Consider the following 17,920-nt stretch of genomic DNA (forward strand, 5'->3'; position numbering starts at 1 on the left):
CGGGTTGCAAAGAGGGCAGGCTGCGTTCTAAGAGGGGAATGGAAACGTGTCTCCCAGGGGGATGGCCAGAGAGCGAGAGACCAACGACCTGGAACAGCACGCAGGCCTGCCCAGCGGAGGGAGAGCCCCTTGCACACGGGAGGGGGGCTGGGGACCCAGACTCCGTTCTTCCCCGGAAGCCAGTGTCTGGCGGCCCCACTCGGGGGGAATCCTGACACTTGAGGTGGCAGGGCCCGTGGCCTTGGGACCTCGGGCTCCTGTGTCCGAGTTTGGAGGGACCTGGGGGGCAGGAGCGGGACGTTCTGAGGGCGGCACTGCGGGGAGCGGGCTGTCCCAGGCTCAGGAGAGCTCAGGCCTGAGCAGCCCGGGGCCCTGGAGGAGGAAGGAAGGAAGGAAGGAAGGAAGGAGCAAAGGCAGGCGGTTAAACGGTTTTATTTTCGGGAGGCGGGCGAGGCGAAGGGGCCGGGAGTGGGCAGGGCCGCAAGGCGACGCTCAGCGCTCACTCCCGCTTCCGAAGGTGGATATAGATGATGCCGCTGGCCAGGGCGAGGGGGAAGGCCACCCAGGCCAGGGCGAAGCAGTAGCCGAAGCTGCCCCCAGGCGGGTGCTTGGACAGGATCTCGTTCACGTGAATGGCGTAGATCAGGGCCCCGGTGAACACGGCCAGGCCTGTGGGGAGACGGGAACCAAGAAGACTGCATATCCCAGCAACCCATGGGGCGAAGGAGCCGCCGGAGGGCCAGCGGGCAGCACCGCTGCCTGCTGGGAGTTGTGGTTTCTCCCCCAACTCTGCGCAACCAGGCTGCTGCAGACTGGCCTTGGGCGCTTTCATCTCTGGGTCTCCTTATCCATACACATGGGTCGGTAATAGCTACTCACCCACCCATTCAAGGAATAATTTTGAAGGTCTACCAGCCAAGCACACAGAGTGCATTAATAAAACAAGAGAGGGGCTTTGCGGGAACATAGGAAGAGAATGTTCCCCAAACCGAGGACTATGATTAATTTAGCCCTTTGCACTTGAAGTAAAAAAAAAAATTTTTTTAAATGGAAAAGTACATAAAACTCCCTGAAGTGTCTGATCCACTGTAGGTCCACCAGAAACAGCAGCTGGCTACCATTATAATTACAAGACCACTATGATGACTCAGAGTTCTGAGATATTCATTAGTCACCTATCCCTGATTCCCCCCACCTCCATCTCGGGGATTTAAATGATCTTCCCACCACCTTCCTCAGCCTTGGCTCCTTGAAGCCCCAAGTGCCAGCTCCCCCATGACTCAGCGACACAGACCACCATGGAGTCGCTGAAGACTGCCAGAGCGGTGCCACGGCGGCACCTCACGTGGTCCTCGGGCTGTTGGGAATCGTCTCCTTTTACCAGTTGTCCATTCTCGGGGTCCCCAGCATCCTGATTGGCCCCCTCCCTTCCCTTCAGTTCCCAGGGAACAGTGCTTACTGGTGCACAGCTGGCAGAAGCCAGTGGCATAGAAGAGCCCTCCTCGCCGCATGGTGTAGAGCTGGAACATGAAGAGGATGAAGGACAGGCAGCAGAGGATGAGGGAAAGCACCATGAGGGCCTGGACGGCCTTCAGCCAGCCTGCAATGAGGAGGAGATAGAGGGGGAGTCACGGAGGCCCAGAGTTCCAGCTCCACTGGCTCGTCGTCTCCAACAACCCCCTCCCCTCCCCCCAATTTAGAGCCATGCAGGTTTGGATACTTGGGAATAACACAGTAACAACCTTCATTCCTATCGCTTTGCTAACCCCCCTGATCAGTTTTAGAAGCTGCAGAGTCTTTAGGATTTTCTATAGAAACATGTCCACTGGGAATAGAAACATCTTTACTTCCAGCGGTTCTCAACCTGTGGGTCGCCAACAATGAAAATACATCCTGCATATCAGATATTTACATGACGATTCATAACCATAGCAACATTACAGTGATGAGGTAGCAACGAAAATAATGTTATGGTTAGGGGTCACCACAACATGAGGAACTGTATTCAAGGGTGGCGGCATTAGGAAGGTTCTTGCCTTGTCGCATTGGCTACCTCCAGTACAACACTGGATCTAAGTCAAGAGAACAGAAATCCTTGCTTCACTCTTAGGGGAAACTCATTTCACCTTTCACCTTCTTCTGACTTAGAAATTTTGATAGATGCAAATTGCCCCTTTAGAACTCAGGTGTATCGGCCACTGCCCCCCTCCGTTAGAGCCTGGGAAGGACTCAGCCCCACCTCTAAAAACTCAATGTGGCCCTGACCGGTTTGGCTCAGTGGATAGAGCGTCGGCCTGCGGACTGAAAGGTCCCAGGTTCGATTCTGGTCAAGGGCATGTACCTGGGTTGCGGGCACATCCCCAGTAGGGGGTGTGCAGGAGGCAGCTGATTGATGTGTCTCTCTCATGGATGTTTCTAACTCTCGATCCCTCTCCCTTCCTCTCTGTAAAAAGTCAATAAAATATATTTAAAAAACTCAAAAACTCAATGTGGTTCCAGCCCCATCCTCTTGTAACTTGGACAAATGGATCCCAGCCATCCATCCAGAACACCAGTCTCACGTCCTTAGAACTTTGGAAACAGTCCGATCTTTTCAGAATCCTGGGAACGTTCTCCCAATTTCTTAAACCGATAGCATGTGGCCTCCACTCTCTCTGAATCATAAGGGAGGGGGGCTTTTAGCTTATCCTCTTTAGAACACGACCATATTGCTCCCTACCATAGCGGTAGGTGGGCCCAACATCGGCCCCCCTCACTCAGCACTGGGAGCCAGGCCTGCCCACTCCAACCTTGGCGCGTTTGAGACTTGGTCCCGGGGAAGAGACTTGGGGCGACCCCTCCCCTGTGCAGACCAGCCCCCCCTACCCCTCACCGTTCTCGCTGACATCACGGCAGAGCCACGTTTCGTTGTGACTGATCCACGTGCAGTCAGACCAGAGATTCAGGGACTCCTTCCCGGGGAGGGTCCACCAGGACTGGGATGGGCAGAGAAACAAGGGCGGGAATGGGAAAGTGGGCGGGGCCAGGGAGCCGGTGGGAAGGGTTAGAAAAAGGGCGTGGTGCCGGGAAGGGGCTGAACTGGGGCAAAACGTGGATTTAGTGAGAAAGGGGAAGGGGTCAGGGGGAGGGGGAGGGTGGCGGCATCCCAGGCAGAGGCTGGGGGACCGGGGCGGGCGCCTTTAGAGGAGGGGTGTGGCGGCGTCTGCAGGAGGGCAGGCCGCTCCGAGTAGGCTTACCTTGTCCAGAGTGGCCACGAACAGCAGGATGAGAATGAGGATGTGAAGGGCCGAGACCACCAGCAGGAGGAATGACATGGCTGCAGTGGGAGCCTGGGGTAGGGGACAGGCAGGAGATGGTGGATTCAGGAGGGTGGCACAGGGGAGGGTGAGATGCCCAAATCCTCGTGGAGAAAGGGGCTGGTTCCAGACTCCGGGGTCTGAGGGAAGAGGAAGCTGGGAGCCCGGAATCCTGAATCCCCAGGGGCTGGAGAGGGCCAGGGACGGACTCTTGAGTCCAGGAATGATCGGAACTAGCACTGTGCTTCTCTCCGAGTCCCCAGGGCCCCGTCCCGGGTCAGGGCTGTGAACATTCAAGTTGCAGCCCCTCCAGACGCAGCAGAAGCTGCGGGCTGCCCCCAGAGACAGGCATCCTCGACTCACCCCACCCCTCTCCCTCTCCCCCGGTTCCGGGTGAATCATCGGTGACTCATCCCACCCTCCAGCCTCCGAGTACCAGGGAAACCCCAGCCCCTGGCTGTGCCCACGAGGTCCCCGCCCCACCCTGCTGCCAGACTGGTGCCTGCTGGGCACCCTGTTGGGAAAATGGACAGGATCTGTGTTTGGGGAGAGAGGCCCGAGGACAGGGAACCAGCCTCCCACCACCACGCAGTGCCCAGAAAGGGGAGGGGGCCTGGAAGTGGTCCGGACCTGGGGTGCTCTCAGGCAAAGTCCCGCTCTCGGGGTCCCCCGGGGAGAGCGGACATCCGTGGGGGAAAAATTGCGGGACATTATCCGGTGGAGGGCTCTGCTGGGACCCCCCCCCCCCCCTCCAAACCTTGCTGGGCCCCACCCCTTCCTGAATCTGCACCCCCAGGGCTAAGAGATCATTTCCGAAATTAAAAGTATCTCCATGGGGGTGTCCTTCCCAAACGGCTGCACTCCCGAGTAAATAAAGGAATCCCAGTCCAGATAACGGACTGGAAACTTACCCCGCGCGGCGGAAAAAGTCAGAGTTGGAGTCTGTCCCTCGCTTGGGCCTCCGTGCCCCGCCCTTCGCCTGCCTCCTTCCACCCTCTCGGGGCCCCCGCCTCCCTCGCCGCCTTCCTCCCTCCCTCGCTCTCCCCTCTGGCTCTCTCCGTCCTTCTCCCCGCCAACCCTAGAACCCTTTCTCTCTTTCTTTCTCTCTCTCTCTCTCTCTCTCTCTCGCTCTTTCTCTCCTGTCCTCACTGCCTATACCTTTTCCCTCTCTCTCTTCTCACTCTCCGAGTTTCTCTTCCTCTGCTCCTCTCAATATATATACTGACCCTTTTATACCCACCCTCACCGCGCCCAGCTGAGGTTTGCCGCCAGAGGGAGGGCCCAGGCACTCTGGTTCTTCATTCTGGGAGCCCGCCCACTGCCCCCACATGCGAATCTGTTGGGGCTCCCTCCCAGGGTTGAGATGAGAAGTCCTTGGAGGGAGCGGAGAGGAGCAGGGGCCCTGGGGTGGGGCGTCAGGGGTGGGAGGGCCAGATTCTCAGGCCTCCGCTCTGAGTCTTGTCCTGGAACCTGGGACCTGGGACCTGGGACCGGATGTCTGCTTTCCTTGATGAGACTTAGGACTGGATGCTCCGAGGGATGGGAGCCTGAGGGAGGAGCCCAGATTCCTGCAGTGCGGAGTGGGCTGAGGGCTGGTGGACTTGGCACCATGGGGGGGGGGGGGGGGTCAGGGGATGGGAAACTGTGGGAGGGAGCAGGGAGTGGAAGTTAAGACCACCGTTTCCTGCCTGGGTGGGGCAGGGGGGGGGACCTTGACTAATTACGTCCACTCTCTGAGCCTCAGCTTCCTCATCTGTGGGTATAGGAACACTAAAAATACTGACAATACACTAATCCTGATAATGATAAGTCCGATACGTGTTCTAAACGAATAAGGTGATACCAGTACATTAACACACCTAACACGTTCGTTCCTTTCTCCATCAAACATTTATTGAATATCGATTATGAACCAGGAGTTAATGAAAAAAAAACAACAACAACACAGATGTGAGCCGACTATTACCGTGGGCTTACCTTCCTAGCGGAGGGAGACAGACGATCAAGAGAAAACATCAATACACCAGAGACAGCTCAGACAGTGATAAAGACTCTGAAGAAAACAAAACAGTGATGGAGATACGGACAGTGTGAGGGGAACCTACTTTGAACAGGGTGATCAGGCCAGGCCTCTCCTAGGAGGTGACATCTGAGCTGAGACCTGAAGACAGGAACCACCTGAATGCTGGGCGGAGAGCAAGCGCAGAGGCTCTTGAGAACAAACTCAGGTTGTTGGGGGAGCAGACAGAAGGGCCAGTGTGTCTGGGATATAGGGAGCCGGAGGGAGGGTAGGAAGGGAATCAAAGAGGGCCCTTGAAGACTAGGGGAGGAGCTTGGATTTCCATTCTAAGTTGCAATGAGAAGTCATGGGAAGGTTTTAAAGGGAGTGCAGTACCAGCGATTTAACGTTAACTATTATTCTTGGATTATTTCTTGGGTTATTGCATTTGGGTGGGTGGGATGGTTTCTATGTAGCTGGGTCTCTTAGAAGAGTTGGGCGGTGGTGACTAGTGAGGGACAGGGGTTCTGATAAGAAACCGAGAGCTGGAAAATGGAAATTTAGGGCCCCTGCATCGGAAGGAAACTGGGTGATAGCATGAATGGGTATCTGATGGGGCCAGAGCTGGGGGAGGGAGCGAGACTGGTCATGTGGGAGCGAGATTGGTCATGTGGGCTCCCTGAGGGCAGTTCAGTGGTTGGGTGGGTGCTTGGGGAGACTTGGAAGCTGGGGTACCAGCATAGCACAGACTCTAGAAACACACTGGCTGGCTTCACATCCAAGATGCTTTACTCACTAGCTGTGATTTTGGGCAAGTTGCTAATAACCTCTCTATGCCTCAGTTTTTCTATCTGTCAAATGGGGATAATAGTGAGTGCACCATAGGGTAGTTTTTAGAGTAGTGCCTGGCACATCATAAGCACTGTTGTATGTGTTAGTTACACCAGGTATTGGGGCCCTGAGTGGATTCAGTGCTGGGGGACCCTAGATCAAGGTCTTGAGAATCTGGGAAAGGGGCACATTATTGGGTCACAAGACTAAAAAGTTGGAGTACAAAATGAGGGTCCCTCGGATTAGGGAATAGGTAGGTAGTCTTAAATCGGCCTTTCAGAAAGAGAGAAACTGGGGGGAGGGTCTGAACTCAGAATCTCAAGCAAGTTAGAAAGTCTGGGTCACTAAGGGAAACATTGGGAGCTAGAGGGTCACATGCTTTTCAGGGAGTGCAGGCAAAGGGGGCCAAGGGGCTGGACCACAGGTCTGGGGAGGAGTCCAGGAACCAGGAGTTAGGGAGACGGAAATTTGAGCGAGGGAGGTGGAGCACAGCGGGGTACGGCTCTGAATCAAGTTCCCTGAATGGTATCAGCACGGTACTTGGTATCCAGGGGCTGTTCAGGGGGTCCCCCGTGTTAGGACCCTGTGCAAGGGGAAGAGTCAGAGGATCTGAGAGCGGTGGAGGGATCTCCCCTTCCTGGGCCTCCAACGCTGCGAGCTGAGCTGAGTGCCCGCGAGCCGCTTCCTCCCACAGGAAACCGCAGGCTTCAGGCACACCCAGCTTGCAGGGCGCTTCGCCCACTGCCAGCCCGCTCTGGGGAGGCCCACGTGGGTAGCAGCAGTCCGCTGAGGGGGCGTGCCCTGCGAAGCGAGGGGGCGTGCCCTGCGAGGGGCGTGGACGGAGAACGGGGGCTGGCGCGGCGCGCGAGAGGCCACGCCCACTTCCGTCTCTTAGTGGGCGGATTCTGGGCAGCAAAGGGTTTGCGGCGGCTTCTCTGGAGGCTCTGGGCCGCGCATGCGTAGTGAGCCTCTGCGAGGACCTGAGGTAGTGAACGGCCCCGCCTCCCTGCTAATGAATCCTCAGAATAACGTGGTCTTAGCTTAAGACACGCTTCTCTCGGGCTGGTGCAGAGCCTTCCAGACGTTTCCCCCTCAGGCCTGCCATCGCAGGCTCTTTCAGCTCCTGCCTCCCACTCTCAGGGACACCCCCCCCCCCACCGGCTTCTCAGGCCCGTGCTCGCAGGTTGGCCACTCCGACCACCCACAGGTCCAGCCAGAGCGCCAGCCGGTTAGCCCCGTCCCATCAGGTCTGGGGAACCGGAGTCCTTTTCAGCGTCCTCTCACCAGGCTCCTCGCTGGTTCTTCCAGGCACGCCCCTAGCTGGCCCCTGACGCCCCGCCCTCCTCAGGTACCCTGCCCCACCCCTCACCGCGGCAAACCTCGCAAACCTCGCGGCTACGTCCCTCCACACCTCCCAGCCCCGCCCCTCAACCCATCCCAGCCCCGCACCTCAACGCCTGTCAGCCCCGCCCCTCAACCCATCCCAGCCCCGCCCCTCAACACCTCCCAGCCCCGCCCCTCAACCCACCCTAGCCCCGCCCCCAACACCTCCCAGCCCCGCCCCTCAACCCATCCCAGCCCCGCACCTCAACGCCTGTCAGTCCCGCCCCTCAACCCACTCAGCCCCGCCCCTCCACACCTCCAGGCCCCGCCCCTCAACGCCTGCCAGCCCCGCCCCTCAACCCACCCCAGCCCCGCCCCTCAACCCACCCCAGCCCCGCCCCTCAACCCACCCCAGCCCCGCCCCCAACACCTCCCAGCCCCGCCCCTCAACGCCTGCCGGCACCGCCCCTCGCCGGACTCTGTTCAAAGCCCCGAAGATCCCAGCTGGTCTTCTCCCGCCTCCTCGGCCACGCCTTCCAGTTTCCCCTCCCACGACCTCCCCTCTGATCCTGGTCCCGCCCCGGCCGCTGTCCTCAGGCCCCATTGGCCCCTTATCTCCCCAGTAACCGGACCACAACAGTGAGCTCGGATGGACAGGTTAGGCATTCCAGCAGGTAGGGACTGGGCCTCGCTCTGCACAGGGTTCCCTTTCCTCTGTGATTCCTCCCCCAGACAGCCCGCCTCGGAGGTGTGAGAGCCTCGGGGACCGCCCGACTGGCTGGCTCAGCGGTTGAGCCTCGACCTATGAACCAGGAGATCACGGTTCGATTCCCTGTCAGGGCACATGCCCCGGTTGCGGGTCCGATATCCAGTGTGGGGTGTGCAGGAGGCAGCGGATCAATGACCCTCTCTCATCGTCGATGTTTGTCTCTCTCTCTCTCCCTCTCCTCTCTGAAATCAATCAATCAATCAATCAATATATATATATATATATATATATTTTTTTTTAAAGAAAGCCTAGGGGACCTACCCCCGCCAGAGGCCAGAGTCAGAGCCACGATGCAAGACAGAATGCAAGAGGCGGGCGTTGAGAGGAGTGTGGGGAGGGGCCTGAGAGGCGCCCCCTCCAGTCCCCTGGAGGAATTGCGGGTCAGAGAGAGGCCAGAGCTGGCCCTGGGGTGGCCTTCTCATTCCTAGTCCCTGGCTCATTGCCCACCTCCTCCCCATCCTCTGCCTGAAGGGCTGGGTCCGTGTCGCCTCTACAGGACACTCGCAATCGTTGGCTAAGCTGACCACAATGAGCACCCGCTCGGAGGAAGGAAGCGAGGTCTTCCAGGAAACACTAGGTAATCCTGACGCCCCTTCTTCCCCTCATTCTGGTCCTTGGCTCCCCCAGGGTTCAGGTCCTGAGCTGCGGGGCTCCGGGGACAGGGAGGCCTTCCGGGAGCGCCCTCTAGCGGGGGCAGCAGCTGTGCGCGAATGGAGGTGGCGCTGGGCATAGGTATGGGCAATGGGCAAGGCCTGGAGAGCGGGGTGGGCCCGGCGGACTTCCTGCAGGAGGAGACGTGTGAGTGGGGGCCCAGAGTTCCCCCGAATTACCAAGGGGGCGGGGGAAGGCGGGGGAGAGGTTCAGCAGAGAGAACAGCCTGCGGCTTGAGCAGGGGTTTCTCAACCTCTGCACTGCTGACGCTTGGGCTCAGGTCGTCAGTCCTTTGTTGTGGGGGCGGCCTCTACCCACTTGCATGCCAGTAGCACCCTCTGCACCTCCCCCACCCCCACCCCCACATCGCGGCAATGGAAAATGTACCCAGACACTGCCAAATGTCCACGGGGGATAGAATCGATCCAGGTTGCCCTGACCGGTTTGGCTCAGTGGCTAGAGCGTTGGCCTGCGGACTGAAGGGTCCCAGGTTCAATTCCGGTCAAGGGCATGTACCTTGGTTGCGGGCACACCCCCAGTAGAGGGTATGCAGGAGGCAGCTGATGGATGTTTCTCTCTCAACGATGTTACTATCTCCCTTCCTCTCTGTAAAAAATCAATAAAATATATTGGGGGGGGGGGGGGGAAGAATCACTCCAGGTTGAGAACCACTGGGCCATGGTAGGCGGCGAGCTGGTGGAGGAGACCAGGAGAGGAGGGTAGGGTCAGGCCATGTGGGGCCTTGAACACCAGGCTGAGGGCGCTGGAGCAAGGAAGAGGCAGGGTCCACTCTGGTTGTAGAAAGCCCCTCGGGGGCTGTGAGGGGAGTCGGGGAGGCCGGGGAGGAGGCTGGGGTGATGGTCCAGACAGGAGGGGATGAGGCCTGGGCCTAGGACAGTGGTCGGCAAACTCATTAGATTGAAACACGAAGTTTCAATCGCACTGTACGTGGGCGCCCGAATGTGGTATTTTGTGGAAGAGCCACACTCAAGGGCCCAAAGAGCCGCATGTGGCTCGCGAGCTGCAGTTTGCCGACCACGGGCCTAGGCGATGGGCTGAGAGTGAGGAGGCGGGAGAACGGGACTGAGGATGGCTGGGCAGTGGAGGCTGACCACGAGGGGGGAGCCAGAATGCAGCCCTGGTCACCTTGCTCAGTTCCCCCAGTTCCAGTCTTGGTGGGTCCCCGAGGCCTCCCAGGCCTCCCAGGAGCGCCCTCTCGTGGGTAAAAAAGATCGATGCCCAAGCCGGTGAAGGGGTGGGTTTAGTGCAGCGGTTCTCAACCTGTGGGTCGCAAGGCCTTTGGCGGTCGAACGACCCTTTCACAGGGGTCGCCCTAAGACCATCCTGCATATCCGATATTTACATGACGATTCATAACAGTAGCAACATTACAGTTAGGAAGTAGCAACGAAAATAATTCCATGGTTGGGGGTCACCACAACATGAGGAACTGTATTAAAGGGCCAGAAGGTTGAGAACCGCTGGTTTAGTGGATCAAGTCTCCAGGTCAGCTTGGGGTACAGGGGAGTGAAGGGATGAGAAATGTTGAGGCAGTCCCGGAGGGGCGCTGGAGGCTGGGTCTTCCGTTCCGTTGCAGCTTGTGAGATCCCAAGGGATCCAGGCTCCCCAGGTCCCGGGGAGGAGGGGGCCCGGGTCTGGATTCCTACTGAGTGGCTTGCCTGGCCCCTCCCTCAGTGGATTGGGAGCTGAGCCGACTGCAGCGACAGTACAAAGTGATGGAGGTTGAAAGGCGGGCCTACAGCAAGGAAGTCCACCAGCGCATCAATAAGCAACTGTGAGCCAAGTGCCTGAGTGTGTGTGAGTGAGTGAGTGTGTGTATGTGTGTGTGTGTGGGGGGGGGGGATAATAGAGGGGGGAGGCTATTAAAGAGGCTGGGGGCCGGAATCTTGGGTCCGACAACGAGGAGGCAGGCCCAGTGTGTGTGGCCTTTATTGATGCTGAGCTCTGCTCCTCGCCGGCCGCCCCCCCCACCCCCTCCCTGGGCAGCGAGGAGATCCAGCGCCTGCAAGACGTGCAGAACAAGCTTCAGGTGAAGATCGGCATCGCCCAGAGCCAGGTCAAGCGCCTGCGGGACAACGAGAGGATGGAGAACATGAGCCACCTGCTGAAGTGCCGGGCCCAGGTGGAGGCCGAGGTCAAGGAGCTGCAGGAGCAGACCAGAGCCCTGGACAGGCAGGTGGGTTCCGAGACCAGGCTCTGTGGGTCCCGCTTAGGGGCAGATGCCCTCAGCGCTCGCTCGGAGCCTTAGCTTCCTCCTCTGAAAACCGGGACTATTGTAAGCATGCGCCTGGGAGAGTGGTGCTGGGGTTCCAGGGGGCAAAAGGGTGTGAGTGAGTGATGAGCACAGTCCCAGATGCTGGGGGGGCGGGGGGGAGGGGGAGGCAAGGGGGCTGGGGCAGCGAAGGGGAAAGGCCCGGCTTCCGGAGTTGGCGAAACCTGCATTGGAATCCCAGTCCTGCCTCAGCAGAGCTGTGTGAGCACAGGCCAGTGTTCACCTCTCTGGACCCTAGTTCCTTCCTTGTCTAGTCCCACCTGTCTCAAGGTCTTGCTAGTTGACCTTGGAAGCAATGTGACTCTTCGATGCCAGTGCTCTATGTGGGATTCATGGTCATTGTTTCCCCCGACTCTTCATGAAAAAGGTCGCTTGTGCCCTGGACGGTGGGCTCAGTGGTTAGAACATCTGCCCGCATACCAAAGGGTCTTGGGTTTGATTCCCGGTCAAGGGCACAGACCTGGGGTATAGGTTGGATCCCTGGCTCCAATCGGGATGAGTGTGGGAGGCAACCAACTGATGTGTCTCTCTCACATCAATGTTTCTCTCACTCTCCTCTCCGCCTCCCTCCCTTCTACTCTCTCTAAAAAGCAATGGAAAAACTATCCTGGGGTGAGGATGAACAACCACAACAACAGAAGTTATTAGGCTAGACCAGTGGCCGGCAAACTGCGGCTCGCGAGCCACATGCGGCTCTTTGGCCCCTTGAGTGTGGCCACGGAGTTTCAATCGCACTGTACGTGCACGCCCGCACGTGGTATTTTGTGGAAGAGCCACACTCAAGGGGCCGCAGGTTGCCGACCACTGGGCTAGACTAAGTGATTTCTTGCATTCCGATGGGATCACAAACAGGAGGTTGAAATGTATGTGTCTTGGTGGTCTGCATTCGTTTCCTATTGCTGCTGTAACAAATGATCACCAACTGGGTGACTCAAAATGACACACATCGCCCGGCCGGCGTGGCTTGGTGGTTGAGCATCGACCCATGAACCAGGAGGTCACGGTTCGATTCCCGGTTCAGGGCATGTGCCCAGGTTGCGGGCTCAGTCCCCAGTGTGGGGCGTGCAGGAGGCAGCCAATCCATGATTCTCTCTCGTCATTGATGTTTCTATCGCTCTCTCCCTCTCCTTTCCTCTCGGAAATCAATAAAAATATATTTAAAGAAATAATACACAATTATCTTATGGTGCTTGAGGACAGAAGTCCAAAACGGGCCCCACTGGGCTGCAGTCAGGGTGTCAGCAGGGCTGTGCTCCCGCTGGAGCAGCGGTTCTCAACCTGTGGGTCACGACCCCTTTGGCGGTCGAACGACCCTTTCACAGGGGTCGCCTAAGATCACCCTGCATATCAGATATTTACATGACGATTCATAATAGTAGCAACATGACAGTTATGAAGTAGCAACGAAAATAATTGTATGGTTGGGTCACCACATGAGGAACTGTATTTAAAGGGCCAGAAGGTTGAGAACCACTGGGGAGGCTTCAGGGGAGAATCTATTTCTTGGCCTTTCCTAGTTTCTAGAGAGGCCACCTGCGTCCATGGACTCAGGGCTCCTTTCTTTACCTTCTGAGCCATCCATGATCAGCTGCGTTTTCCTTATGACCAGCTGAGTCTTTCTCTGACTGCTGCCTTTGTCATCTCTCCTCCTTTGCTGATTCTGACTCTCCTGCCTCCCTCTTTCACTTGGAAGAGCCCTTGTTATTACGTTAGGCCCGCCCAGATAACCCGGAGACTCTCCCGCTCTCTACATCCTTAACGCGTTACCTCTACAAAGTCCAAGTTGCCATTTAAGGTCACATAGTCACAGGTTACAGGGATTAGAACAGTGATGGCGAACCTATGACACGCGTGTCAGAGGCGACACGTGAACTCATTTTTTTGGTTGATTTTTCTTTGTTAAATGGCATTGAAATATATAAAATAAATATCAAAAATATGTCTTTGTTTTACTGTGGTTGCAAAGATCAAAAAATTTCTCTATGTGACACGGCGCCAGAGTTAAGTTAGGGTTTTTCAAAATGCTGACGTGTTGAGCTCAAAAGGTTCGCCATCACTGGGTTAGAATATGGACGTCTCGGGGGGAGGGGGGGCATTGTTCTGTCTGCTGCATGGTCTATAATGATTACATTTGACTTCCAATCAGTCAGTCTGTTCAGCTCTCAATAGCACCCTGAGCTGCCTTTTGGAAGCTGAATCTTGATTCACACACGCCAAACTTTTTTTTTTTTAATATATTTTTATTGATTTCAGAGAGGAAGGGAGAGGGAGAGATAGGGACATCAATGATGAGAGAGAATCATTGATTGGCTGCCTCCTGCACGCCCCCCACTGGGGATCGAGCCCACAACTGGGGCATGTGCCCTTGACCGGAATTGAACCTGGGACCCTTCAGTGCACAGGCTAATGCTCTATCCACTGAGCCAAACCGGCCAGGGCCACGCCAAACTTTTGACTGCTTCTTGGTAGTTCTGTGGTTTAGTGGGTGTTGGCTGCTTGATTGGTTTTCCTTCGTCTTTCATGGAAACTCACCAGAGTCAGGCCCAACCAGGATAATTTTATGATCTTGGCCCCATGGATTCCGTTGCCCTGACAATCTTGATTATGGAGAATTATAAGTCAGGTGGTGGATAGGGTCCCTGGAAGAGAGCTCTGTGAAATTCCCCATAAGGTCAAGAAAGGATATAGGTACCTGATAACATTCATCCACTCAACAAATATTTCTTTTCTTTTTTTTAAATTTTATTTTTATTGATTTCAGAGAGGAAAGGAGAGGGAGAGAGATAGAAACATCAATGATGAGAGAGAATCATTGATCGGCTGCCTCCTGCACATCCCCTACTGGGGATCAAGCCCACAACCCGGGCATGTGCCCTTGACTGGAATTGAACCTGGGACCCTTCAGTCCGCAGGCCGAGGCTCTATCCACTGAGTCAAACCAGCTAGGGTGCAACAAATATTTCTTGAGTGCCTGCTAAAGGCCAGGCACGGTTCTAGGCAGGTGTGGAGGACACAGCAGTGAACAAGACAAGGGCCCTGCTCTCCTGTAATTTATATTTTACTGGAGAGACAGGTAATAAGCCAGGTGAAAGCTGAAGGAAGAATTTGTTCAGAAGAACTCACCCAGGATCCAGCACAGAAAGACAAAAAGATAGGGAATATGGAAGGGTGCTTAAGAGACACTGCAGATACAGTGAGTGTAAGTATATATCAAATAAGAGTTTAAGAAGAGCCCTAACTGGTTTGGCTCAATGGATAGAGCGTCGGCCTGGGGACTCAAGGGTCCCAGGTTCGATTCCGGTCAAGGGCATGTACCTTGGTTGCGGGCACATACCCAATAGGGAGTGTGCAGGAGGCAGCTGATCGATGTTTCTCTCTCATCGATGTTTCTAACTCTCTATCCCTCTCCCTTCCTCTCTGTAAGAAATTAATAAAATATTTTTTAAAAAAGAGTTTAAGAAGAAAGAGAGTGGGGACAGGGGTAATGTGTGACACGATAGGACCTGATAATATTCTGGAACCAATGAAAGAACAAATCTACAGATTCAAGGATGTCTTAGAATCCAGAACAGGGAAAACTGGCAATTTAGAATTCTATAACGAGTGAAAATATCATTCACAGACCAGGGAGCAGAATAGACATGGTCTGGCGAAGGAAAACATAGAGTGAGACAAGGTGTCTCGCCAAAGGCTTGCGTCTTGTATGACTCGACACGTGACTTCAACAGAACCTAGAGACGCTGTTTCTAAATGTTCACTCTCATTTCTTGAACCCATCACATCAGAGACTGATGACAATCCTTGAACTTGTACCAGTTCATAATACCAGTCTGTATAGATATAAAAAAATGTATTTGATAAAATTCAGCATTTACTGAATGAAAATGTTAAAAACTCTCAGAGAGCCAGGAAGAAAGGAAGTTCCCCAAATTTGATAAAGGGCAATTATAAAACACCTACAGCAAACATCATATTTGATAGCGAAACTTACAAAAATTACTTTTGAGATCAGTAACAACATAAGGATGTCCAAATAGCATGACTTCTATTTGACATTGTACTGGAGAATTTATCCAGTGCCATATGGCAAGGAAAAGAAAAATAAAATAAAATAAAGATTGGAGATGAAGACATGAAATTGTCATTATTTTAGATGGTATATTTGTATACATAGGAGATCCGAAAGAATCTAATGCTAACTTATAATTCACAAGGTATTTTTAACAAAGTGACTGTATACAAAATTAATATGCAAAGTTAATGATATTTCCCTGTATTAGCATATTAGTAGTCACTATCCTATTAATAAAAGACTAATATGCAAATTGACCAAACGCCAAATGACCGGTCACTATGACACACACTGACCACCAGAGGGCAGGTGTTCAATGCAGCCTCTCCTGCCTCCACGGCACCACTAAAGATGTCTGACTGATGGCGGGCCTAAGCCATCAGTTGGACATCCCCTGAGGGCTCCTGGACTGTGAGAGGGTGCAGGCCAGGCTGAGGGACCCCCTCCAAATTGCATGAATTTCATGTACTGGGCCTCTAGTTAGAAAATACAAGAGAAGAAAAGACATTTATAACAGCCAAAAGAAGTAGCTAAGAAGAAATCTAGCAAAAGTGTACAAAACTTCTGTGGAGTAAGTTATAAATTTTGTTGATACCAAAGAAGAATTTAATAAATGTAGAGATATACCATATTCATGGATTGGAAGAGTTAGTGTTGTAAAAGGTCAGATCTCCAAATAGATTCAGTGTAATCCCAGTCAAAGTACTAAAAGCTTTTTTAAAAAAATGTATGGAACTGACTAGCATCTTCTAAGCTTTATATGGAAGTGCAATGAAACAGTAGGACTAAGATTGACTTAAAAGAAGATCAATGTAGAAGGATTTGCTCTACCAGTTATCAAGATTTATTGTACAATTCTTGTAATTGGTGCAGGGCAAATCCAATGGATCAGCAGGACAGGATAGAGATTCCTAAACGAGACTTATGTGGACACTGATATTTGACTCCGGGAAATGGAAAAAAGGAGGATAGTGTGGGTATCCTCACACTCTGAACCCCTAAAACTAATTCCAGACGGGTCAAAGGTCTAAATGTGGGGAGGTGAGGGAGAACTTCTCAAGTTATAGAAATCTCTACTTACAAAAGAAAAGGTTGATATATCTCATCATTTTAAAGTTAATAACATCTGCCAAAAGAACCAAAAAGGGTGTGCAAAGTCAGTCCAGGAAATGGAGGTTATTGGCTACACATACAGCTGACAAGGGACTCGTATCAAAACCACGTAAGGCACTGTTACAAATCATTAAAGAATAAGCACAATTTCTTTTTAAAGAAATGCCAAAGAATTTGAGCTGATACATCAACAAAAGGAATTCCAATATCCAATAAATGTAGGAATTACTCATCACTCATGAGTCATCAGAGAAAGGAAAAGGAGAATCCTGAGATACCATCAAACACTCATTGGATTTTCAAAAATTAGTGTCCGAAAATACCAAGTGCTGGGGAACAGTGGAAAGCAGTGGGAACTCTTACAAACTGTTGGTGAGATCATACATTGTCATGTGTATTTTGGAAAGTGTTCCTTCTATTATCTACTAGAGGCCCAGCGCACGAAATTCGTGCATGGGTACGGTCTCTAGCCTGCAGCCAGCCCCACCCCCAGTTTCCCGTTCGCCGTCAGGTGATTGGAGCCTGCCGGCCGGGGAACCAAGAGGTCGGCCGTCTGTCCGCTCACCAGCCCTGCCCCCGCCACAGATTGCCCTCTGTGTTTGGGGCCATTAGGGTCAATTTGCATATTACCCTTTTATTATATAGGATTACATTGGAAGATAGACATGCCCTGAGATCCAGGGTTGCATCCACTCGGCTCAGTCCCCAGAAGCAGTCTTTGGGATTCAGGAGGCTATAATCGGGCATCACGTTCAGTTAACTTTGTAGAAGGATGGAGGACAAGAAGCAACAGCATCTTAGCATGAGAGCTTCAAACCCATCTTTGCTGAGTGTCCAGCGCTGCTGCTCAGCACCTCCAGGTGGCTGGTACTACATGAGCGGGCAGGCGTTGCCCACCCTGGCTTAGGGAAGCCTCATGAGCAAGAGGAACCACCTCTCTCTCTCTCTCTCTCTCTCTCTCTCTCTCTGTTTTGATCCTCACCCAAGGATATTTCCCATGGATTTTTAGAGAGAGTAGAAGGGAGGGAGAGAAACATCGATGTGAGAGAGACACATCGGTTGCTTACCTCCCACACATGCCCCAACCAGAGCCAGGATGGAGCCTGCAAATGAGGTATGTGGCCTCGACCACAAGTGAACCTGCCGCCCTCCAGTCCACGGGCCGATGCTGTATCCACTGAGCCAGAAGGGCTTGGCGAGGAGCCACCTCTTGAGGGTAGCTTCCAAGCCCCACCAGGAGCATACTCACTCGTAAGAAACACCCCCCAGAGAAATCAGGTTTCTATTCAGTCTCAGTCACATAGGCCCGTGGGGCCCATGAACCCACTCACAATCCTTTCCGGGGCCTTTTTTATAGTGAACATTGCTGCCTGGGAACACAGCTGGCATTCCATAGGTACCTTAACCCAGTATGTTTCCATGGAAACAGTGGTGGAAGAAAGTAAACCGAAGTCATGTTCCAATAGGAAGCAGGTTTATCTGTTAGTGTTTCCCCCCCCCCCCACCCCCCCAGCAATTACACTTCTGAGCATATACCCCGGAACCAGGATTCACGTAAAAGAAGGTTGACAGA

General features: G+C 53.9%; 2 protein-coding genes across 3 annotated transcripts in view; one reads left to right on the plus strand and one right to left on the minus strand.

The window, feature by feature from the left end:
* Positions 1-416: 416 nt before the first annotated feature.
* Positions 417-4,523, minus strand: EMP3 (epithelial membrane protein 3 (MAM blood group)). The gene is made up of 5 exons (XM_070402140.1): positions 4,208-4,523; positions 3,237-3,329; positions 2,873-2,975; positions 1,460-1,600; positions 417-669 (listed from the first exon to the last, which is right to left on the minus strand). The coding sequence occupies exons 2-5, from the start codon at positions 3,312-3,314 to the stop codon at positions 500-502; spliced, it is 492 nt and encodes a 163-aa protein (XP_070258241.1). The 5' UTR covers positions 3,315-3,329; positions 4,208-4,523; the 3' UTR covers positions 417-499.
* Positions 4,524-8,078: 3,555 nt separating this feature from the next.
* ODAD1 (outer dynein arm docking complex subunit 1) overlaps positions 8,079-17,920 on the plus strand; it is a 29,332-nt gene continuing 19,490 nt past the window's right edge. Inside the window, exons 1-4 of one of the 2 annotated variants that reach the window (XM_070401941.1) lie at positions 8,079-8,123; positions 8,715-8,795; positions 10,565-10,664; positions 10,877-11,066. In XM_070401941.1, the coding sequence (XP_070258042.1) occupies positions 8,099-8,123; positions 8,715-8,795; positions 10,565-10,664; positions 10,877-11,066 (396 nt within the window). In that variant the 5' untranslated portion in view covers positions 8,079-8,098. Of the gene's footprint in view, positions 8,124-8,157; positions 8,272-8,714; positions 8,796-10,564; positions 10,665-10,876; positions 11,067-17,920 lie in introns of those variants that run through there. The other variant, XM_070401942.1, reaches the window with a different exon arrangement.

Source organism: Myotis yumanensis, unplaced genomic scaffold (genome assembly GCF_028538775.1).
Source record: "Myotis yumanensis isolate MYYU_CA2020_CCGP unplaced genomic scaffold, mMyoYum1.0.hap1 SCAF_23, whole genome shotgun sequence".
NCBI lineage: Eukaryota > Metazoa > Chordata > Mammalia > Chiroptera > Vespertilionidae > Myotis > Myotis yumanensis.